At 47.7% G+C, this 24,399-nt stretch overlaps 1 protein-coding gene and 1 long non-coding RNA gene across 15 annotated transcripts in view; one reads left to right on the forward strand and one right to left on the reverse strand.

Annotated features, from left to right (window-relative positions):
• Positions 1-16,049, reverse strand: part of ZNRF1 (zinc and ring finger 1) — a 45,977-nt gene extending 29,928 nt beyond the window's left edge. Inside the window, exon 1 of one of the 3 annotated variants that reach the window (XR_014784623.1) lies at positions 244-16,043. Coding sequence is in view for 2 of the 3 variants with exons in the window: in XM_084812191.1 (XP_084668317.1) it covers positions 15,045-15,516 (472 nt within the window). In the remaining variant the exon portion in view is untranslated. Of the gene's footprint in view, positions 1-243 lie in introns of all 3 variants that reach the window. The other 2 variants (XM_084812191.1, XM_084812190.1) reach the window with 2 other exon arrangements.
• On the forward strand, positions 15,865-23,548 carry LOC146339112 (uncharacterized). 12 transcript variants are annotated; one of them, XR_014784633.1, is made up of 8 exons: positions 16,435-17,208; positions 17,330-17,579; positions 17,701-17,950; positions 18,072-18,321; positions 19,740-19,819; positions 21,433-21,581; positions 21,847-21,932; positions 22,281-23,541. It is a non-coding gene; the product is annotated as an uncharacterized LOC146339112 (long non-coding RNA). The 12 variants fall into 12 exon arrangements; XR_014784631.1 differs by having other exon boundaries at positions 22,473-23,539; XR_014784626.1 differs by adding an exon at positions 15,865-16,427 and having other exon boundaries at positions 16,588-17,208; positions 21,433-23,544.
• The last annotated feature ends 851 nt before the right edge of the window (positions 23,549-24,399 follow it).

Consider the following 24,399-nt stretch of genomic DNA (forward strand, 5'->3'; position numbering starts at 1 on the left):
CCAACCTGGTGCCTGCCAGAGGTGTTTATTTTATTTATTTATTTCATTGCCATACCGTCCAATAGCCGAAGCTCTCTGGGCAGTTCACAAAAATTAAAACCAAACAGCACACAATAAAACAATTTAAAATATATTGAACATTAAAACTGGGTGTTGGACTACACATCCCATCACCCCCAGCCAGCTCATAGTCCAATACCTCTCAAGAGGAGCAGGTTGAAGAAGGCCAGACTTGAGGATTACCTGTCTTTCTCTGGGGCACTGGGGATGGTCGCAACAAGACATCCAACACTGGATGACACAGGCTTGTATCCCAATAAATCTGAACTTTGGCAGGACCCAGTGGATGGTTTCTGTTTATGCCACTCTGATCATCCTATCTGATGTCAGTCCTTTCAACAGAGAGAGAGAGACAGACACACACACACACACCTGCCTTGTAGCAACCTTCTTGGCTCAGGTAAACAGCTATAGCTATGAGCTGCAGACAAGATCCCGACCGTTACTAATGGGTCACAGATCGTTCTCAAAACATGCAACCTGGCACCCTCCATATGTTTTGGACTTCAACTTCCAGCATTCCTGCTCATTGGCTGTGCTGGCTGGGGCTGCTAGGAGTTGAAGTCCCAAACCTATATTGGGTACTAGATTGGAGAAGGCTACTTTATTGGATGCAACAACCAGGCTAATCATTAGCCCCGCTTCGGCATTCAGCGTGCAATTATACTGAACAGGCAGAGAGGAGGGAGCTGCTCTAAACCCATGTTTGGTTGGAACAAGGGACAGGGTTCCCTCTATTGCTCAGACTTGTGAGTATTCCTGTCTAGGTAGATCTTTGTTTGCCTTTTGTTGTAATGTTATGTTTCTTGTGTTAGTCACCTTGTACTGTATAAGGAAAGGCAGGATATAATTATTTCAAATAAACAAACAGGGCTGCTGGAAGGCACCCTTGCCTCCGTTTGCAGTAACATAAGCCTCATGCCCTTTACATCCTGCCCTGCTTTCTCCAACACCTTTCCCTTCATTCAGATACTAAACTTGACTGCAGGCCCTTCACAGTCAAGAGACTCATGACCCTTGATTAATGTTCCTTGTTTAACCCAGATCTTGTCTCCGTTTGTTGTCAGCCCATCCGGGAGGAAAGTGATCCAGGAAATTATAGACTTGTCCATCTTCTATTACAAGGAAAATAATAAACACAGAGGAGAAGTAATATATGAGCATAGAGGGACTCTGAGTAATCAGCATGGTTTTATTTTTTAAAACCTAATTGTGTACAGTTCATTCTTTTAAGAAGTAACTGATTTAGATAACAAGGGACAACAAAAAGTCAATATTTATCATATTTATACATGAAAGACTTTTAACCAATGCTTCTAAGAGGACTGGTTAAGGAAGCCTTCCCAAACATGGCACACTCTAGATGTGTTCAACTGCATCATTCCCATGCTGTCTGGGAATGACGGGAGTTGCAACTCATCACATCTGGAGGGTGCCTGGTGGTGGAAGGCTGGTTTATGGTTCATGTTGTTAGTTTCCAACTTGTAGCTTAATGCCCATAGTCATCTGTGCCTGAATTCTGAGAGACTGTATGCTCCTTTGTGGAGTCACCATCACCACCTTTCCTTCAAGACTGTGCTCGGTTTTACTGGTGGTGGTGGTGGGGGGGTTGCTTGTCTTTCAAGACCTCTATGCATTCAAGGGTGTGGGTGCTGCTCCAAGGAGGACCATAGTGGCCAGGAAGGAGAGACAACCTCACACTTAAAATATCGTTTCTAGCTCTGCATTACGCTCCTCCCAAGTTCTGAGGAGTAACTGCAGCTTTGGGGCAGAGGACTTGCTTTGCATGCAGAAAGTCCCCGCTTCAATCCCTAGCATCTCCAGGTAGTAATAGGAAAGAATCCTGCCTGAAATTGTGGAGAGCCGCTGACAATCAGTGCCGACAATACCGGGCTAGATGGACCAGTGGTCTGACTTGGGATAAGGCCGCTTCCTATGTTTCCCTCCCAATGGTCCGGCCAGTCCATTAGCAAAGGCATCTTGCAATGGGAAGCTATTGGTGAAGCAGGGGGAGGGGAGGGGAGGGGAGGGGCTGGCTGGGGGAAGGACAGATGAGGCTGACAGCAAGAATGGAGAATAGTATAGCAGGAATGGTCCTTTTCTACCGCCCCAGATCCAGTGGGAAATTAAGAGCTCAGCATGTGAAATAATAGCCATGCGTAAGGCCAGCTCTGTCTGATGAGAATTCTGAAGGGGATTACAGACACACATGAGGAAGCTGCCTTTTTTAAGTGACCCTAAGGCAGGGGTGTCAAACTCTTTCATTTTGGAATTCCATCTTGGAGAAGCTCTTGGGGGGCACATTCCAGTGGTGGGCGGGGCCAAGGGCAGAGAGGGAGGGACCAAAGCCAAAAGGGGTGGGGCCAAGAATACCAACAAAAACAGCTCCACCCCAGCCCACCTTAGGAGAAGCATTTTAACGTTTTGGACTGGGGGGAGAATTGCACAAAAGGCAGGAAGCCATCAAATGATTGGTGGCCAGGGAAAAAGGGGTGGGGCATAGCTATCTGGAAAATCCTGAGGGCCAGATTCGGTCATGGGACCTGAGGTTCCCCATCTTTGCACCCTAACAGTTGAGCGGGAGGAGCAGGGACAGCCAGGCGCTAACAGAGACACACGGTAAGCAAGTCAGCCTGCCTTACACCACCTTCCGAGTTCAATATTAAGAACCCAGTTTCAAGGGGGCTACTTTTGACATGATGAATGCCACATGAAGCCAGGATCCTAAAGGACAGACGTGGACAGTACCCTTCAGGCGATGGAGGTTGGAATGTGGGCAAGGAAGCTACAATCTGACGGGAGACACAATTGTTAGAAGCAAAAGGAAAGAGCTAGGCAGAACTGCTTGAGCCAGGAGAGCGGCTGAGCGAGTAGTGTGTGCCTCCCCATATAGGCCAAAGGAACATGGGTAATGAGGCACGGACTTCCTATTTCCCACCCCTGCCATCCAGAATAACTCTTGCGGGACAGTTGTGGCCCAGCTCTCATTCCCCTCTCCTGGCTACCAGTGTCACCAACCCCTGCTCTGGCTTCTTTTCCAGCCAGGCCCCGTCTCATGGCCACAAGGAACAACACTGATGTCCCGCCAAGGGCTCGTGGTTGTTCCACATCAGCCTCCCTCAACCTGGAGCTCTCCAGATGTGTTGGAGTGCAACTCCCATCACCCCCTGCCAGCAAGGCCAACAGGATGATGGGAGTTGCACTCCAACACATCTGGAGGCACCAGGTTGGGGAAGGCTGCTTTACACTGTCAAATATATTGCTATTCTGATAGTTTTCTGTCTGAATTACAAACCTAACCTATCCTTTGGGGTCCCACTTCAAGAGCTAACTCCTTCCAGCCATCCAGACCCTCTCTCCATCTCTGGCTAACCCCACTGCCATGCCTTTTGGGACAATCCCCATCTCTTAGCCCATAAATAGCAAGCTTATCCTGATTTCTGGAGGGGGTTGATTGTTATCAATTTCTGCTTGCTCCATATGCAAACCACTCCTAGTGATCAATGAAAGCTGGCAACTGGGGTGGGGAGGTGTGGGAGAGAATGATGGGAAAAGAGTCAGCCACACATTAATGCAAGAGCATATTACAAATACAAACATTATAAAGGCAAGCAAAATACCCTTTAAAAAGTTGGTGGGTGAGTGCCCTTGGCTAGAGGTGCGAAGGCATGGGGGGGAAAAGAAAGGGGTGGGGGCAAAACCAGATTTTAAAAAACAAAACAAAACCATTTTCCCCGGGCTGTGGGGGGTGGGGGTGTTGTTGTTTCCAGGGATTGTTTGTAAATTTATAAAAACCATAGAGTTTTCCAAATTCTTCTGGGTTTTTCCAATTTTTCCCCAAGGCTTCATCTCTCTACCCTTGACCCAGCACAGCAAATGCACATATTCTTTTTAGCACCCTCAACCCCCTTCTACACCAAGACAGACATGCATGGAACTCCGCCTGTGTGCCAAGGTTCACACTTACTAAAATAGCTGGAATACTGGGATCAGCGGTGTGATACGAGCAGACATATATTTCACTTCTATGTGGAAAGCATCACTGTTAAACTGGAATTTTGCACACAAGAGCCCTTTTTATCCTAACTTAAAAGTGGTAAAATGTGATATGATGCTATATGAACACAACAGAATGTGAAAAGAGAACATTTTCTCAAAAGTGTCAAGTTTTTTTAATTGAACCCAAAGTGTTTGGGAACAAAGAGCTCCTTCTTTAGAGGTAATCTAAAGAGAATAACAAAAGTAAAGTCGACTTGATAAAAAATAATATATTACATGGAGATGGTAAAACATCTAAAATGTAACATCTTAAAAGGGTAAAACCGTCATTTTAAATACTCCAAAAAATATGAACAATTTGTAAGGAGCTATATTTAGATGTTTTATTCATTAACATCTCAATGTACCTTCTTTTTTAACCTAGTATTCTGTTCTGTTTTGGTACTTCCCTTTTTTTGTTGTTGTTGGTTGTACACACGCACACACATACAGACCATAGCAGGCACACTATTACCTACACTGGCCCCACAACTGCAACGTCCTAGTGGCTCCATCCCAACAACTGGGTCCTCCTTCCTGCATTTGCTCATCCATGCAACAAAGACCACACCAAACATGGAAGTAGGGTGGGTCAACCAGGTCATGCGTTTACAACAGCACAGTAACACACTCAAAAGAAGTCAGCTGCATTTTGTAGGTTCCTGTTTTGCTGACTATCCAGCTTCCAGGTGATAACCAAGCACTCCATGGCATCCACTAGTCTCAACACGAGGACTGATGCTCTTAAGCCAGCCTTCCTTGACCTGGTGCCCTCCAGATGCATTGGACTGTAACGCCCACCATTCCCAGCCAGCATGACGAGGCTGCTCTAAGCCACTATAGATGCAACAAATGAAGTGTACTAGATTGGGGAAGACTGATCTAGTGCTTCACCCAAAGATCTACCTGTAGATCCCAACCTACCTTTTTGCTCAACCCAGCATTACAGTAACCTCCTCTCTTAATCATTTTTTACATATTTGACGCAGCACTTTGAACAATGCAGGCCAAAGCCACGTGACACACTGCAATAGAGAACTTCCATCCATCATGTAACAGGGTTGTTTATTACTGCCTGCTTATATTTTCAGTCTATGCACCAAGGATGCCTTGTCCCCTTTCCCCACTGATATGTAATCAAAAAGCAATATCAGCTGTAGTCCAAGTTCACAGGCAAGACACAGCAACAACACCGCTTTACTTTTAAAGACACAAATGATGTGGCTAAACAGCCGGCTGCGGATTAACAATCACTGTCTTTTCTATCTTGGTTGATTTATTCCTGGATGAAAGGGGAACAACCTGGATTGTTCTCTGAAGATGAACATCACTGAAGGTCAAACTTCCCCAATCTGGTACCCTCCAGATGTGTTGGGACTACAACTCCCAGCGTCTCCCAGTCAGCATGAGAGGCTGCTGCAAGTTTTTGCCAACACATCTTTCATCACAGAAACGCCATACTGTAGAGAGTCATTGCAGTTTACGCTGCTGTTACCAACTATTCCACTTGACAGTGAGACCAATTTTCAAATTAAGAACTCAACTTGAGGCAGGTAATGAACTTGTCGCTGTCCTTGTTCTCATGTTTTTGCTTAGATCCACAGAGTTCAAGGTGCTGCTCTGAGCTTACCAAAAGCACTCTGGTGAATGTTTAAAATGAATCTATCAGTCAAGATGATACATTCATGGCATGGATCCAGCAGGCTACAGTGGAATCGGACAATCCTGTTCCACAAGTAAGCCTACCAGTTGTCCTTAAAAGTTCCTGTTCAATGTTCATATCCATGCTCCTGACCAGAATTTTTCACTTTGACAGACAGCGAAAATCTCTTGCTGAGCAAACCTGTTGAACTTCTTCAGAGAAATCTGACAATAGCAGCATTATGATAAGACAAACAAAACAATATCCCTTTCACGCACTGATAATTTTTCTCCTTTCTATTTACCACAAAAACATGGTTGTAGACACCAAAATCATGGTCTTAGGTGGTATACAACCTACCTTACAGGCATTTTCCACATTTTTCCAAGATGTCTGCTGTTGCCCAAGTGGGACTGTTTGGGATTTTCAGTCTGTTGTACAGCAGGAGTGGGCAGAAGGTAAATCTCCAGATGTCGTGGACTTCAACTCCAAGAAGCCCATGCCAGCACGGCCAATAATCAGGAATGCTGGGGGCTGAAGTCCAAAGCACCTGGAGATTTACCTTCTGCCTACCCCTGTTGTACAGGTGGTCAAGCTCCAATTATGTATCATATTTTAGCTTTTTAAAAATTTATTTTGCATCCACTGCTTTCTTTGGGTTAACCCATTCCTAAACGCATGTGTCTGTTGCTTTTCCCAAGGCAGACGACACACCTGAAGCATGGGGAAAGAGCAGCAGGACTGCCATTCTATACTTATTAATTAAATTTGTATCCCATCTTTTCTCTCAGGATCCCAAAGCAGCATACATGATTCTCCTCCTCTCCACTTTCTCCTCAAAACAACCCTGTGAGGTAGGTTAGGCTTAAAGTCAGGGACTGGCCCAAAAGCACTCAGTGAGCTTCATGGCAGAACAGGGACTAGAAGCTGGATCTCCTGAGTCCCAGTCCAACATCCTAACTACTACAACACACTGCCTCTATATGATAGAATGCATATCTGATGTGCAAATAGCAAAGCTGGACACCCACTGCAGGAATGGCATCTCCTTAAATGTGATGACTGCCGTCACCCTGAAGGTTCCCAAGCTTTACAGCACGGGTGGGCAACTTGTGGCCCTCAGATGTTTTGGTCTATAACTCCTATCAGCCCTAGTCACCACAGCCAATGGTGAGGGATAATGGGACTTGTAGGCCAAAACATCTGGAGGGCCACAAATTGCCCACCTCTGCTTTGCAGGAAGGATCTTTTACCCACAATGAGGGTTGTGAATTTCCTAAGCATTTTTAGACAAGGCAAAGGGAGTCTGCAGAACCACCAGTATCTGGAAGCAACACCCCAGGTATAACTAACACGCTCACAACAAATAGATAACCATCAGCTTGCAGCTTCTCTGACAGCTTGCCCACTGCCTTTCCCAGAGGAAGTATTAAACCATGCACATGGTCGCCGCTTCCTACAGAATATACATGCTGAAAACAAAACTCGGTGAAATGGCCCTGCCACGTAAAAGAGCACAATTCCCGTCTCCTGACCCTTTTGTCAGGTCACCCCTACTCACTTCCTGTTCCAAATGCACCTTTTCCTTTAAAAAAGAAAAAAAAGAGAAATATGTGGTTGTACCAGTATTACCCATATTGATGGATCTGATTTGTATTCCACCTTTCTACCAGGAAACTGGCACTCAAGGCAGCTTACAACAGTTCAAGTCTATCACATAGTTCATGTCTATTCCACAAAGCCTGAATTTTCCTGGAATTTGATGGGCACAAATGCTTAAAACTCTTCAACAAAGATGCCTCAGAAGGCTGGGGGGGAGGGGGCTGTGAAGCTAAAAGTGTAGCACCCCATCGGAGGTTGAAATTTAAAACACACATTTTGCTGAAATCTGTTACTTGGTTATGCATTTTACTGAGCAACTGTATCTGATCTGTAAATAACCATCAGTAAAATATTTATATTCCTCCTTTCTTCCATGGGACTCAAGAGAGCATGTGTGAGGTTCCCAGATGATTTCTCATCCAGGCACTCAACAGACCCAGGCCAGCTTAGCTCCAGCATTGTTGCTATATCTTGTACCCGCTGTACTGAGACAAGGGCTGGATGTGCCTGATCTTGTAAGCTAAGCAGGGTCAGTCCTGGTTAGTACTTGGATGGGTGACTGCCTGGGAATCAGGCTTCCTGCATTGAGCAGGGGGTTGGACTCTGATGGCCTTGTAGGTCCCTTCCAATTCTATGATTCCATACTGTTAACTCAGCCCCCAGTGCATGCAGTGCCACAGAGTGAGAAGGCTTACACTGGAGCAAGCATCCACAGATCCGCACAAATGTTCTCTTTCCACTCACAATTCTTTGGAGCCAAGCCAAGGGCAAGCGATAATCTTTTGTCATGCTCTTGCTAATAACATTAAAAGGCCTAAGGTCGGGCCCTCCAAGACAGCTACATGGATGCCAGCGCATTCACTGCATGCCCCAGTATAGCAGCTCCAACATCGTTCCTATTCTCAAGTGCATCGGGAAGTCATTCCAGCTAAGCCAAGCTTGCCTGCACTGGTCCAGGCTTCTCCTGTGCCTGAACAACAGCTCAGCACAAGGAACCACCAGGGGGATTACAATGCAGTTCTGTCTTTAAGGCACTTGTCTGCAGCCAAACTGGTTTTCCACCCTTAACTTCCAATGCAAGCTAAGCAGAGCTTTAATCATAGAACTGTCAGAGTGATGTCCCCACTTCACATCCAGAGAATTGTGGCCAATGGTAGGTTTCAATTTAATCCATACAGAGGATAAAGAGAGGAACCAAATAGTTATAAAGTGGGTATAATTGTGATAGTACAATATCAATATAGTGTGTTTAACACAACAATTACAAATGTTGCAGTGGGTGGAACAATTGTTCTTATTTGTTAATGAGATCTCTGGATTATATCCCATTTCATTACTTCGCCAAAACCAACTTAAAAGCAAAAATTCCTCTGTTAAACCTACATTTCTTACTCATGGAGAACAGCTGAATTCTTTCTCCGGCCTATAATATACCTCTTACAAACCACTCATGAACCTTCCAAAAATCTCTAACCACAGAATTTGTCAGAGGCATGTGTCTGTTTTTCTTATTGCCCCAAGAGGTATATTGTAGTCCAGAGAAAGAATTCAGCTGCTCTCTGTGAATAAGAAATGTAGGTTTAACAGAGGAATTTTTTGCTTTTAAGTTGATTTTGACAAAGTAATGAAATGGGATATAATCCGGAGATCTCATTAATAAACAACAACTGTTCCACAGGCTACAACAATTGTAATTGTTATCTTATAACAAATGCACTATATTTATATTGTACTATCACAATTACACCCACTTTCTAAGTATTTGGTTCCTTTATCTTTTGTACGGACTGTGTTTTGGGAACCTCCTCCTTTGGTTTATCAGGTTTTAATTTAGAACAGAAGCTCAAGTTATGTGTGACTCTAGCCTTGTTTCATTATTATTATTATTAGTAGTAGTAGTATTAGTATTATTATTATTAGCATTTCTATACAGCCCCATAGCCAAAACTCTCTGGGTGGTTTACAGAAGTTAAAATATTAAATACAATACAAAAAGTTTAAAAGCCATTTACATAAAAGCACACAGAGAATATACACAAACAACAGATCACTAAAACTAACTTTGGACTGTCAGTCATAACTAAAGACACACCCACGACTGATTAAAACTCATCATGTGCTGCCAAATGCCTGGAAAAAGAGATAGGTTTTTGCCTGGAAAAAGAGATAGTCCAAATGCCTGGAAAAAGAGATAGTCCTGGCGCTGAAAAGATAATGTTGGAGCCAGGCAGACCTCATCAGGGAGCTTGTTCTACAGATGGGGGGACCACCACTGAGAAGGCCCTCTCCCTCAGTGCTGGCTTCCGAGCGTGACTTGGAGGAGGCACTCGGAGGAGGACCTTAGATGCTGAACATAGTGTACAGGTAGGTTCATTCTGGGAGAGGCATGCCATCAGGTATTGCAAGGAACCTGCTCAAAAACAGTGCCTACTCTCCAAGGCAAGAATCAGGAACCTTTAGTCCGCAGGCAGGCCAAATACAGCCTGTAGCAATTCCCCATATGGCCTGCCTCCTCTCCTGGCAGGGGAAGTTCTTATCTGCAATCAGCAGCTCTTCCAAGATAAGAGCTTTACCCTCCTGAGCACTGACAAAGGGCTCTTTCTTGGACTCTGCAGAGAAAAGCTCTGATCTCCAAACAGCAGTTTTTCCATGTGGAGCCTGGGGAGGAAGCTGCTGAGTGATGAACCTGGCTTACTTTTGAGGCTTGTCCTGCTTACTTCTGAATAGGCTTAAATAAGAATCATATTTGGCCCCACTCACAGATGGTATGCGGCCCCTGAGACCTTTCCCAGATTGGAATTCACCCTTTGGACTGAAAAAGGATCCCCACCCCTGCTCTAAGACAGCCTCACACTCTAATCCCAGATGCATGAGGGCAAGCTGCAGTTACTTGATGGATGAGGAAAACAAACTGTCCACATGGCCCAGAGGCACCATCTCTTCTACCAGGACACTGAAAATTGGTTCTGTGGCAGAGGTCAGAGCCCTGAAGAGAAGGCTGACCCAAATTCTGTGTATTCTATACAGAACATGGTATGCCTTGAACATACCAGCTCCACAGATCAGACATATTTCTCCAATCTGGTGCCCTTCAGATGTTTTGGACATCCAGTCCCATCAGCCCAGCCACCATGGCCAATGGTCAGGAATGCTGGGAGTTATGGTCCAACAAATCTGCAGGGCACCAGGTTGGGGAAGGCTGATCTGGACTGTCTTTTTAAAAGACTATTATCTTACTGCTCATTGCGAAGAAAAGGTTATGGCTGCTTCCCAAGGGACTTCCAAATTGCACCATATGGAGCCACGCCTGTACCTACTGGCATAAAAGGGAAACACAAGGGCTAAGTGTGAGAACCAGTGTGGTGTAGAGGTTAGAGTTCTGGACTGGGACTTGGGAGATCTGGGTTCTAGTCCCCACTTGGCCATGAAGCCCACCAGATGACTTTAGGACAGTGACTGACTTTCAGCATAACCTACCTCACAGGGTTGCTGTGAGGATAAAATAGAAAGGAAGATCATGTACGCTGCCTTTGGTTCCTTGGAGGAAAAAAGGTGGCATATAAATGCAGTAAACAAATAAATTTCAGGAAGTTTGCTGCCTTATTAGTTAGATATTCTGTTCCATATGTCTACTGTCAAAGACATACAAAGAAAAGGTCAGCAGCTAAGAGAAAACAGACGTTGGCACAGCTGTAATGATGGTTCCAGAAAGTCCCATCTAGAGGCTCTTGAAGTCAACAGATGTCAAAGGACTGTTGCTCAAGAAAACAGAAGGCAGCAGGAGGAAAGCACACAGCATTCTGACTGTGGATGATGGGATATGTAATTCAACATATATGGAAAAGGAGCAATAAATACTTGGAAAGTTGCTGAACTTATGCCTGTGCTAAAATTCTATTTTAGCTATAAAGCCTAGCTTAGGGGAGGAAATACTAGCAGTTTGGGTGGGGTTATAAATAGATATTTGCCTGGATGCCTGAAACAAGCAAGAGCCTTCTTTAGAAGTTTTGCAAAGTTTGTTTTTCTCCCTTTAAGGTCACAAGTGATTAAACTTAGGCATGTGTAGGCAGGTGAGCTACTAATTTGAATGTTCGTTAACTTGTAAGGTAGAGTTTGTTAAAGTGGTCTTCTGTGATATCAGTAGTTTGTGCTCATCAAGTGGCTTGAAAAGAGGTGGGGGTGGGGGGCAGGCTAGCCTATTTCTCCAGGCCAGGAATCAGGGCCCAGGGAATGGTCTGAAGGCACACCATACAGAATAGAACAGAAAAGCATTGGGTTTATTAAATTAGTCCAAAGAGCATTTCAAAAGACACGAGCTAGCAATTGTGCTGAAACCATTAACCAGTTGGGTTAAAGCTTAGATAGGATCATGCCTGGGAAGACGATGCACATTGCCTTGAGTTCCACAGGAGTGGGGGATATAAATAAAATAATTAAATAAATAAATACCCTGGGGGGCAGAGTTCGGGAGTCCTGATTATTTGTTAAATGTCACACCACGCCACACTTCTCTGTTATAACAGACAGGGCTGCGACTACATTGCAAAACAAACAAAACCCCCCAATGATTTTGCAAGGTTTTTCCTGCTCTTCATTCAAGAAGTTAAGCTAGCCTTCCCCAGCACGGCACCTTCCAGATGTGCTGGACTACAACTCCCATTGCTTTGCTGCTGGGTTATGGGAATTGTAGTCCAGCACATCTGGAAGGCACCATGTTGGGGAAGGCTGACTTATGAGTCAAGAACCAGAGACCTTCTATCAGAGCTCTAAATACAAGCAGCAGTCTGTGGAGTGGAGATGAATTCTGTGTATTGTGTGCTCTGACCTTCACAGGCTCCTGCCCTTCCCTGGGAAGAAACGCTCCCCCCACCCCACAATGGGATATCAAGAATATTGCAACACAGATATAGCCAAGCAGAAAAGCCCCCAGCTGTTCAGGGAAACATCAGGTGATGGAAAACATTAACTGGAAGATTAACCTAATTACCTGGGCACTAAACACATGGATTTTTAATCAGCTCTGTCAGAGCCATCCTCTGAGAAAGGGTGTCAAGCAAAGAAGAAGACATCACGGCAGGCAGTAAACCATCTACACACACCTCAAGATGGTTTCCCAAACAATACATGATTTGTCTGTTAGCTGTTCCAGAGAAAATTAGCATCACTTAGCCATAAATCTGTGCCGAAGTGGTACAATACTTTGATCAAAGTCATGGCAGCCAGGCTGCTCCTGCAGAGGTGAGGAAGAACGCAAAACAAGGAACAAGTCGGGGAGCACAACTGGACAAACATTCAAAATTAACTTCCGAGTCACACAGAACTTTCTTCAGGAAGGGTAGGAATTCAAAACAAAGATACAGATGTAGCACCACCACTCTTAAACATAGCAAGTAAAATTAAGGCCAAGAGGTTTGAAGAGAAGCTACATTGGGTAACAAACTATCTGGGCTTTGTGGATAGATCAGTTACACCCCATCTGCCCCAAACTAAAAAAGGATTTGCAAAACATTTGAGCAAGGAATACAAGGAAATTAGATTGCAGACCATCTTCTCATCTCTAGCACCACTGGGTCAATGCAATTCTTGTAAGATACACAAAACAAATGGATAATTATATTTAACAGAGCAAGAATTTAGGAAGAAGCCAATCTACATTAGATCTGCTGATGTCATCTACTTTAATTGATATTTTAATCTATTACGCAAGTATCATATCAGATAGATGACTAAAGTGTAATCAGCTGGCAAGATGCAAGTGACTTCCTCTACTCCTTGCCAGAACATGGGTTCAAATTGCCTTGCTTGGAGATGCTGCTTAATTTTTGCATACTTACTCCCTGCAGTACAGTTGACAGAAAACTTGAGCAGCATTTCTATATGTGTGGGAATACACCCCACCAAACCGAGTGGGACTTACTTCCAACTTAACAAGCACAGGATTGGGCTGTTAATGCCTCTGTTCCCCACCCCCCACCTCAAATAATGTCTTCTAAGCTTCCTCTCTAGAACAATCTGGCTCTGAGCTAGCTGGGAAAACCCCTTGGCCTTTCTCAGAAACGAATAAGTTTCTTGTCATCCAGCTTTCCAAACAAGACACTAAACCCTCTTCTCTCACCAAGGGACCACTAAACTAAAGTACATCATGCCATGTATTAGATATATAGTCCCTTCAACCCCCGCCCCACCCCGCCCAATGGATATATTTTTATAAGTCTTCTATACACCTCAGGGAGTGCTAGGCCCAAGTGCTACTTTCCAAGTCACCTAAAGATTTTATCTGCACACTGACACCTCCCGTCTCCTGCATAATAGCATCAGGAGTCCTGGCTCAGGTATTCTGAGAACTGAGTGAGATTTTAAACCTAGAATCATCCCAACCCTTACAGCACAACAGCCTACGGAGACCATACCACACATTCCTGCAACTCTATCAGCTCCAATTAGGCATGGCCTTCAGTCAACATAATTTAAAAAGAGCTCTGCTGGATCAGACCGAAGATCCATCTAGTCCGGGGCAGGCAACTTGTAGGCCAAAACATCTGGAGGGCCACAACTGCCATCAGGCAGCATAGCCTATGGTCACAGATCATGGGAGCTGTGTCCCTCCAGATGTTTTGGCCTACAAGTTGCCCACCCTGATCCAGTCCAACATCCTATTTCAAATAGGCATCAGTCAAATGCCTCCACAGGACACCCATAAAACAAGCATGCCTATCACATGCTGTGAATCCCAGAGTTCCCACCAAAGTCTCTTCCTGGCTTTGATAAAAGATAGAAAGAGAGGAGCACCACAGACAGGAAAATACAGAGGCTCTTACCACAACAAAAGCCCCATGTTCCTCCAAGAGCCCAACAAAAAGAGGACACTAAGCAAAGAGAATGTAGCCTTGTGAGGTGACTTCCTTTTGCACCAATAGGGCACACTAATCAATCCTTCCAGGTACTACTAGCAAAAATGCCACACATATCAAACCTTACAAAGGGGCACATCGGGTACTGCTGCTGCCCCCCATCCTTTCCTCAGTTCCCACCACTAGCTGGCTGGGGATGATGGGAGTTGTACTCCAACACATTTGGAGGGTGCCAGATTAGGGAATGCTGCTCTACAGAGGGGTGCACCACCTCTTGTGTCAGACATCAGAACAGGCCACAAAGACCCCCTCCCCCAAGTTTTCTAAGGAAAACGAGGAAAGGATTCCACAACTTTCAGGGTATAGGACACAGTAAGAAAGGCTGCTCCCAGGATTCACCAAAGCCAAATCCCATTCGCCCTACTTCTAGAGGGAGCCTTTGGCCCGCTCCACGGAAAGAAAGAAAAAGGAGCCCAATACATTTGGGTTTAAATCCAAGGGCTCCGGGTCTCTACTCAAGCAGGTGGCACGCAGGCAAACTTGAGCCCCAGAGCCTCTTCCGCGCAAAGCGGCAAGTCCACAACGCCTCTTATTTTCTGACTAACCGGGCCGGCGGAGGCGAGATGCAGACCTGGGTTTTCGTGTGGGGGTGTCGCTTCCCTTTTAAAGAGGTTATGGACATACTGCAGCCCTATGACGCTGTCTGAACCGTGCATTTCTGACTCCACCGCGGCGGCGGCGGGGGGCTTTCGGGCCGACGGGCAGCCCAGAAACACCCCGGCCCTGACACGGCGCCCCAGACTCCCCGGCAGGGCGCCAGGCCCGGCACCCGCGCCCCGGCAGCCACTCACCGCCGTGCGAGCTGAACCATCGGGGCCCGATGTGGAGCGGCAGCGCGTCGGCCAGCGAGGCCCTGGGGCCCAGGTAGAGCATCCCGTCGCTCGGCGGGCCGCCTCCCGTCTCCTGGTAACCGTTGCCATGGGCGTAAGAGGTGGAGTCCGCGCCCGGCCCGCCGCCGCCGCCGGGCCCCCGCTCCGAGTCGCCCGCCGCCGCCGCCGCGGGGCCGGTGGCGGCGGCCGCGTAGAGGCCGAAGGGGACGCTGCCGGCCGCCGCGGGCTCCACGCCCAGCCCCACGCCCACGCCGGCCACGGAGCTGACGGAGCGGCTGCGCAAGCCCATGGCGGCCCCGCCGCCGCCCGCGCCCCGGTAGTGCCCGAAGTGCGGGCCTGCCCCGGGCGGCGGCACCGCGCTGTCGTCGCTCGCCACGCCGGCCCGCGAGCGCCCCGCGGCCGCCGCGCCCGCCGCGCTCTGCTTGCCGCCCATGCCGGCGGCCGGGCGCCGCCGCAGGAGCGCGCGAGACTAGGAGCTACGGCGGCCCCCGCGGCCGGGCATCCTCCCCCGGCCGCCGCCTTCGCCGCCCCGCCGCCTTCGCCGCCCGCCCCCGCGGGAGCCGCCGCCGCCGCCGCCGCGCCCCAACGGGCGGCCCGCCGCGCCCCCCGGGCTCATCCGAGGCGGCGGGGCCCGCCCTACGGAAGCGAGCGGCGCCTGCGGCCGCCGGGGCTTCGCGCGCGCCCCGCAGCGCTGCTCCGCATCCAGGCGCGCGCAGGCCGGCCGCGCTCGCCCCGTCAAGGCGCGCCCCCGCCGGCCGCCGAGCACGCGCGGGCCCACGCGCCGCCGCCGCCGCCGCCGCCGCCGCCCCGGGCTGCCGGGCTCCGTCGGCTTCGGCGCGGGCGGCCGCCTGTCCGCCCAGCCAGTCCGCCTGACGGCCACCGGGGGGAGACAATGGAGGCGCGCGAGGCGCCTGCGCCGAAGGCTCCGCCCGCCCCCTCTCGCGCCGCCGCCCCGCCGCCGGGCTGCGTCAACGGCTGAGCCCGCGGCGGGCGCCCGGACGGGGCGGGCGCCGCCGGGCTGCCCGCGCGGGGCCCGGGGAGAGGCTGGCGGGGCCGCCGAGACGGACGCCGCTGGCCTGGCGGGCGCCTCCGGGGGCTCCTCCGCGGCCCCCGGTGCCCGGGCGCGCGCCTGGAGCGGGCAGGCTCCTGTGCGCGGGGGCGGCCGGGCGGGCCGCGTTGTCAGAGGGGGCTGAAACGCGGGCAGCGCGAGGAGGCCCTGCCAGGATTCCTTGCTCTCCCGCCCCCGCCCCGCCACAGCCGCGCTTTGCACCATCGTCCCTGGCGGAGGGAGGTGGGCATCTTGAACGCGCGCGGGTCGCGTTGTGAGCTTTTGGTGGGCTGAAGGTAGGTATTACGCTAATGCGGGTTTTGGAACTACCTTCACAGCTGCCGCGCACAAAACCTTGCCGACATCGCTGCAGTGGTGGGCCGATTGACATCGGCAGTGTGGTAATAACGGTGCTAATAAAAAAAAAAAACACCTTTGTCCTTATTCAAACCACAGGGAGCAGAGTTGAATCTCTTGGTGACTTGTACTTCAGCAGTGGGATGGAATGGGATGGAGGAGGGAGCCCTGTAGAAGTCTTCCAAGTAGATATCCTTGCAGGGCTGCAAAGCAGCCGTGTATTGCGCTGAACTCAGCAGGGCTTGCTTCCGAGACAGTGTGTACAGGTTCAGGCTGCAGACGTGGGCCGGAAACTGGTGCCAGACATGGCAGCAACCCAGTCCTAGCTATATTCACTCTGAACCCCCAAGTAAGTGCACATAGGTGTTACAAAGCACCCCCCAGATTCTGCTGTTTGGGGAAGAAGGGGCCTGGGCAGTGTGGTAATAACAATGCTAATAAAAACACCTTTGTCCTTATTCAAACCACAGGGAACAGAGTTGAATCTCTTGGTGACTTGTACTTCAGCAGTGGGATGGAATGGAATGGAGGAGGGAGCCCTGTAGAAGTCTTCCAAGTAGTTATTCTTGCAGGGCTGCAAATCAGCCGTGTATTGCGCTGAACTCAGCAGGGCTTGCTTCCGAGACAGTGTGTACCGATTCAGCTTGCAGACATGGGCCGGAAATTGGTGCCAGACATGGCAGCAACCCAGTCCTAGCTATATTCACTCTGAACCCCCAAGTAAGTGCACATAGGTGTTACAAAGCACCCCCCAGATTCTGCTGTTTGGGGAAGAAGGGGCCTGGGCAGTGTGGTAATAACAATGCTAATAAAAACACCTTTGTCCTTATTCAAACCACAGGGAACAGAGTTGAATCTCTTGGTGACTTGTACTTCAGCAGTGGGATGGAATGGAATGGAGGAGGGAGCCCTGTAGAAGTCTTCCAAGTAGTTATTCTTGCAGGGCTGCAAATCAGCCGTGTATTGCGCTGAACTCAGCAGGGCTTGCTTCCGAGACAGTGTGTACCGATTCAGCTTGCAGACATGGGCCGGAAATTGGTGCCAGACATGGCAGCAACCCAGTCCTAGCTATATTCACTCTGAACCCCCAAGTAAGTGCACATAGGTGTTACAAAGCACCCCCCAGATTCTGCTGTTTGGGGAAGAAGGGGCCTGGGCAGTGTGGTAATAACAATGCTAATAAAAACACCTTTGTCCTTATTCAAACCACAGGGAACAGAGTTGAATCTCTTGGTGACTTGTACTTCAGCAGTGGGATGGAATGGAATGGAGGAGGGAGCCCTGTAGAAGTCTTCCAAGTAGTTATTCTTGCAGGGCTGCAAATCAGCCGTGTATTGCGCTGAACTCAGCAGGGCTTGCTTCCGAGACAGTGTGTACCGATTCAGCTTGCAGACATGGGCCGGAAATTGGTGCCAGACATGGCAGCAACCCAGTCCTAGCTATATTCACTCTGAACCCCCAAGTAAGTGCACATAGGTGTTACAAAGCACCCCCCAGATTCTGCTGTTTGGGGAAGAAGGGGCCTGGGCAGTGTGGTAATAACAATGCTAATAAAAACACCTTTGTCCTTATTCAAACCACAGGGAACAGAGTTGAATCTCTTGGTGACTTGTACTTCAGCAGTGGGATGGAATGGAATGGAGGAGGGAGCCCTGTAGAAGTCTTCCAAGTAGTTATTCTTGCAGGGCTGCAAATCAGCCGTGTATTGCGCTGAACTCAGCAGGGCTTGCTTCCGAGACAGTGTGTACCGATTCAGCTTGCAGACATGGGCCGGAAATTGGTGCCAGACATGGCAGCAACCCAGTCCTAGCTATATTCACTCTGAACCCCCAAGTAAGTGCACATAGGTGTTACAAAGCACCCCCCAAATTCTGCTGTTTGGGGAAGAAGGGGTCTATATCTGGAAGGAGACGAGGTTTTTTTGGTGGGAGAAGAACAGAAAAGCAGTTTCCATATGAAATTGGGGCCTTGCAAGTCCCAAGTGGAGCTGCAGACTTCTTGCAGGCAACTTTCTGGCCAGCCATTGTGCTCTGATTACTTAATTGCTCAGTGTTAACACTTGCAAATTTCAGAACTTGCCTTAGGACTATAGCCACAGAAGCCCCCTCCCCGCCCCCATTTTCTAACCTTGTTTAAGCCAAATGGAAGGGAAAATTAAGAATTCAACACCTTTTAAAGCTGGGAGAACCTGCAAACCCAATATTCTGTCAGCAGGCATGCCTACATGACTCTTTTGTCACCTTTGTTTAAGACCTTCACTAAAATCCCCCTGACTATCTCGCTCACCTGGACCTATGATAGCTAGAGAGATGCAAAAATACTACCCATCAACTCCCACCCCACTTTCCTCACATCAAGAAGGAAAGAGGAGCCCATTGTCTTCTTCCCTTAATGTCTGACACCCCAAACTCCATTTTTCAAACATCCAGTGAACAATCTCGAAAGAAGAACTTGTTTTGTTTTATTTTGATTACTAAATCCTGAGAGGAGGGATAAAAAGAGCAACCCAAATCCATAGATTACACAGAGAGGAAAAAGGATTCCTTCTATCCAGGAGGGATGCCTCATACTTTCTGCTCACCAGAAAGGCTTTTACAGCCCTTCTTTCCAACTGTGCCTACAGCTTATTTGGATGGGAAGTACAGTAGGGTCCCTTTGGCTCAGCGAACCTGCATTTGTGGCTCTGGGGAAGTTGAGGATCTAGTGCATTATCTTCTTCTTTGCCCCTTGCATGAGGAACCTAGGACGTGGTTTTGGGGGGACCTCCTGAAAAGTAGAGCTGGCAGGTCTCCTGTGGAAATCATTTGTGATCTATTGGCAGACTATAGCAAATTTATTACAATGAGGGTCACATCTTTTGCAATAGCAGCTCAAAAATCCACTGTAACTTTTTAATGACATATGCCGTGAATTGCCAAGGAGATCATTTACTGTAACATAAATGTTGCATGAGTTTGTCCAGCTTGTTCGTTTGGTATATTTCTGTTATATGATACTGTTTTTATTCTTAGTGCTAGTTTTTAATGAACTTATTCATTTTAACGTTTGTATGGTTATTCTGTTTTATTGTGGCCTGACATTTGCATTTTTATTTTTTATTTTTTGTATAGCCCCCCAGTTTCTGTTTTTAGGTATTCATTATTTGATGTTTTTGATTTGGGTTTATGTTATATACAGCCGTCATGTGTCTTGTATTTGTAAAGGCCTTTGTGCTATGGACAAATAATAAACAACAAACTTTCTGCTCAAAGAGCATTCCCCTCCCCCACCCTTTCCTCCTCTTTTCCAGAGAAGGAGCTCAACATCACTTCACAAGCCAGCAGATAGAGAGGTAAATCTTTGCATTATCTTCTATTTTCCTTCTAAGCGGCCCATACACCAATTATTCTCTTTTCTTTCCTTTTTCTTAATATTCTGCCCCATTCTAGAATCCCCCAAAGCCTTGGCTTTTGCTGTTTATGCCATCCACTTTCTTCAAAAACCCCTGCATTTGCTCTAACCCCCTCCTCCAAAACTCTCTCACAACCCCCCAAAACAGTCTGTTTCTCCCCCATTCAAACCTCTTCCCCCTTCTCCATGATCAGCTACATGCACACACGCACACTCACACCTCACTAAGAGTTAAAACTGCTTCCATCACTCCTCTTTTGAACACACACACATAATTTTCTGTGCATCCCAGTGACTATGCAGCCTAGCTTCACTACTGACTTTCAGTGCTTGTTAATTTTAGCATTCTCAGTGTTAATGTATAATTCTAATTCCCCAGAAGTATGCATGGTTCTAATTCCCCCGATGTGTGATTTTAATTCATTTTAAATTCTTCTATAATAAAACACAGAATTGCTTTCAAAGACCTTGTTGTGGTTTCTGACTCAGCTTTCGGGGGTATCAGGTTTTCCTAAGCGCCCAGAGTTCAATGCCAAAAGATCCCTCATGTATGTGTTTGATTTACATGTATGTAATATGCACATCCATTAAAATATACTTCGTAACATAGGATTGGGGCCAGAAGCGACAAGATGGTTCTCAAATGTTGTGATAATTGTTAGTGGCTCAGGACTCAACTTCAGATGAACCTGAACCAAACTGCCTTCAGGGCTAAATAATAGTTCATTGCTCAGACCTCAGAATGCAGGAAGCAACAACAGAACAACACGTTCTGTTTTGTGGTTCCAGAGGGAGCAATCCTGTGGCCCCTATACAGAGTCAGGGCAGGGGGGGGGATAGGATATTTTGGATTCCTGGAACCCAGGAATCTGAGCTCCCTGCCCTCCCCCTTGCAGCCAGTGTAGAGCCAGCTGCCTCTCTGCACCCTCGGAGAGGAGGTAAAGGCGGTGTTCCAGGGGGACTGGAGGGGCCAGCTTAGGCCATATCCTGAAGCCTCTCCAGCCTCCTTCCCAACCCCTCTGCAATGCCTCAGCCAGATGGGTGCAAAAGCCCATCTAGCAGAACTGCAGAGCAGGAGGTGTGGCATCTCCGCTTCGCCTCCCACTCTGCAGTGGATACTCAGAAGCCCCTGAGTTCAGAGGCTTATGAGTACCAAGGGTGGATCCCATAGGATTGTGCCCTTAAGGACTGATCATGCTGGCTTTGATGGGCCAGAGCCTGCATCTGTCTTCTTCAACCTAGTGCTCTTCAGATGTGGCTAGCTGAGGCATGGTGGGAATTATAGTCCCATACACCTGGAGGGCTAGGCTGTGTGTGTGTGCAAAAGCTAGGGAACCAAATGACCAGTGGAAACAGGAAGTGGCAGTGGCCATCTGGGGAACCGTGGAGGGCTGAATTGGAACCCAGGATGGGCCAGATTTGGCTCACAGGCCTGAGCTTTAGCACCCCGATTGTAAATGAAGCCCCTGCATATCCCTTACATCTGAATGCTTCTCTTGTGCTAGCATTCACATCGACACAAGTTTACAGGGTCAATTACTATTATTTCTACAGCACCATTTGCGTACATGGCACGTGACGGCTTAATGAGAAAAAAAGAGGTCCCTCTCTTTCCAAGAAGGTTCCAGTCTAAAGATGAAGCGACACATGCATCATTCATCCTGTCCTGACTCCGAAACGTTTTGCATTCTATTTTGCTGCTTGTATGTATTCTCAGTTTTCCACCAGTTGGGAATCTGGCCATTGTTCCCCAGTTCTGAGCTTTTCAGGAGACTAGCCCAAGGTGTAAGCGAAGCAAACTCTTCACAGCGTTAATGATACCAGTGCTGGTTCCAGGTTTTTGAGGGCGCTTGGGCAAGGCACCCTCAATGGGCCCCCTCCCTTAGTAAGTCTTCCTTCTCCCTGGCATTGTCATTGGCTGCTCTTGCTACTCCTCTTTCTCACTGCTACTCCTTGCATGTTTGACAGGCACAGTGCCAGTAGGGAAGTAGGCTGTGGCATCTCCTGCTCTTCCTTCTCATCGCCAGTGTTGCCTGGGCCAGTGCAAGAGGCAGGTGAGCAAGCAGGTTGCAATGATGAAGAGGAGGAGCAAGTTCTGGGGTCTCTTGTCAGTGGGCCCTCAGAGGGGGCCTGACTAAACCTACCCTTGATGCTGGCCCTGTATACTACAAGCAAGGTGTTACGAAGTACCCCACAATTCTGCCGATCTGGGAAAATGTGGCCTGTATCTGGATGGGGACTAGGGTTTTTTGGTCTTGGAGAAGGGCAGAAAAGCAGGTCCCATAGGATATTGAGGCTTTGCACAACCCAAGAGGAGCTGCAGACTTCTTGCATAAACTTTCTGGCCAGCCACTGTGCTCTGATTGCCTTAATTCCTCTGTGTTAACCCTTGCAAATTTCAGATCTTGCCTCAGGACAACAACTACAGAAGCCCCCTCCATGAAAATATTTTACGCTGATTTCTAACCTCCCTGTTTAAGCCAAATAGAAAGAAAAATAAAGAATTCAGTGCCCTTTAAATCTATAAGACCTTGAAAACCCAATATTGTGTAAGCAAGCATGCCTACATGACTCTTTTGTCACCTTTGTTTAAGACCATCACCAAACTCCTCCGGCTATCTTGCTCACCTGGACCTGTGAAAGCCAGAAATATGCACCCATCAACTCCCATCTTTTCCTCACATCATGAAAGAGATTGTCTTTCCATTGTCTTCTTTCTTCCCTTAATGTCTGACACCTAAAAATCCATTTTCCAACATCCATGAGTAATCTTGGAAGAAAGACTTGTTTTATTCTGAGAGAAGGATAAAAACTGCAACCCAGATTCATAGAACATGCAGCTAGGGAGAGAAGGAACACCAAAAGATCCCTCATGTATGTGTTTGGTTTACATGTATGTGATATGCATGTCCATGCCAAGTAAATTAAAGCACACTTCATAACAAAAGGTGTGGTTAATTTAGCAGGTGCGTTTAGTGGCTTCTACAAATTTAAGGCCAGAGTATGCATAAAGGACTCCATCCAGTGAATTCACATGCATGCAGAAGCTAACTCCACCCAGAGGACAAGAAAAGGATTCTTCAGAGGCTCTGCCTATGAATACCAGCGGAGAGGGAAGCCACCTTTCGTCTGTTTTACAAACGCTCTTGTTCCAAACTCACTTCCATGCCCAAGAGGATTCTGAAAAAAGCGCTTGACACACACAATGGCACACAGCTTGAGTGCTTATCTACTTGGTTGGGAAGTTCACCTAGCACGTAGGACACATGGACTGTTTAGCTCTACTACTGAGTACACATACATAGCCTGATCCTGTGTATGTTTACTCAGTAGTAAAGTGATGGATTGCAGCCCAAGGTCCAGTGATATGGTTGCTACTTGGAACGCACCCTGTGGCAAGGCATTTGTGTGAATTGGTAATTCACATCGGCCCCCACACCCAATGCAATACCTCCTGTTTTCTTTCTTCTTTGCACAACACATAATTAACTTGTGAAATCTGATCAAAGTAGGGATAGTTTGCTAATTTTTAACAGAAATTATATTGTGTAGTAAGCCAGGATTGAAGGACCAGCAACATTAGACATGGGCAACAAGTGCTTTCAATGCCCCTTCTCCAGTGTGAGCTACAAGAGAGGTTTGGCTTAGCAGGGCCCTCCCCTCCCTGTTGTGCCTCTGCATGAGTCAGTGCTATAGGCTTGCCTCCTTCCTATCAGGAAGCATGTCCAGAAGATCAGTGAATCTTGCAAAAACATGGGTGGGGATGAGCTCCGCTGAGGGCTGGGTAATTCTGACTCTTGCAGTACTTGAAAACAGCCCTTCCCAACCTGGTGCTCTCTAGATGTCTTGGACTATGACTCCCAGCATCCGACACATCCTGAGGACACATCCGACACATTTTTATTAATGACTTGGCGGAGGAAGTGCGGGGAATGCTGATCAAATTTGCAGATGACACAAAACTGGGTGGGATAGCTAATACTTTGGAAGACAGAAACAGAATTCAAGGTGATCTTGATAGGCCGGAGCGCTGGGCAGAAAACAACAGAATGACATTTAATAGGGATAAATGCCAAGTTCTGCACCTAGGAAAAAGAAACCAAATGCACACTTACAAGATGGGGGATACGTGGCTCAACAACGCTACAAGCGAGAAGGATCTTGGAATTGTTGTCGATCACAAGCCGAATATGAGCCAACAATGTGATGTGGCTGCAAAAAAGGCAAATGCCATTTTGGGCTGCATTAATAGAAGCATAGCTTCCAAATCCCAACAAGTACTAGTTCCCCTCTACTCAGCACTGGTTAGGCCTCATCTGGAGTACTGTGTCCAGTTCTGGGCACCACACTTGCAGACAAACTGGAGAGGGTTTAGAGGAAGACAACAAGGATGATCAGGAAGAATGGGCTCACGTTACAGGAACCCAGTTTATGCTGAACATCAGGAGAAACTTCCTGGCTGTTAGAGCAATACGACAATGGAACCAATTACCTAGGGAGGTGGTGGGCTCTCCCACACTG

The sequence above is a fragment of the Heloderma suspectum genome, chromosome 8 (genome assembly GCF_057233095.1).
Source record: "Heloderma suspectum isolate Gila_16-S chromosome 8, 16-S_ref, whole genome shotgun sequence".
Lineage (NCBI taxonomy): Eukaryota > Metazoa > Chordata > Lepidosauria > Squamata > Helodermatidae > Heloderma > Heloderma suspectum.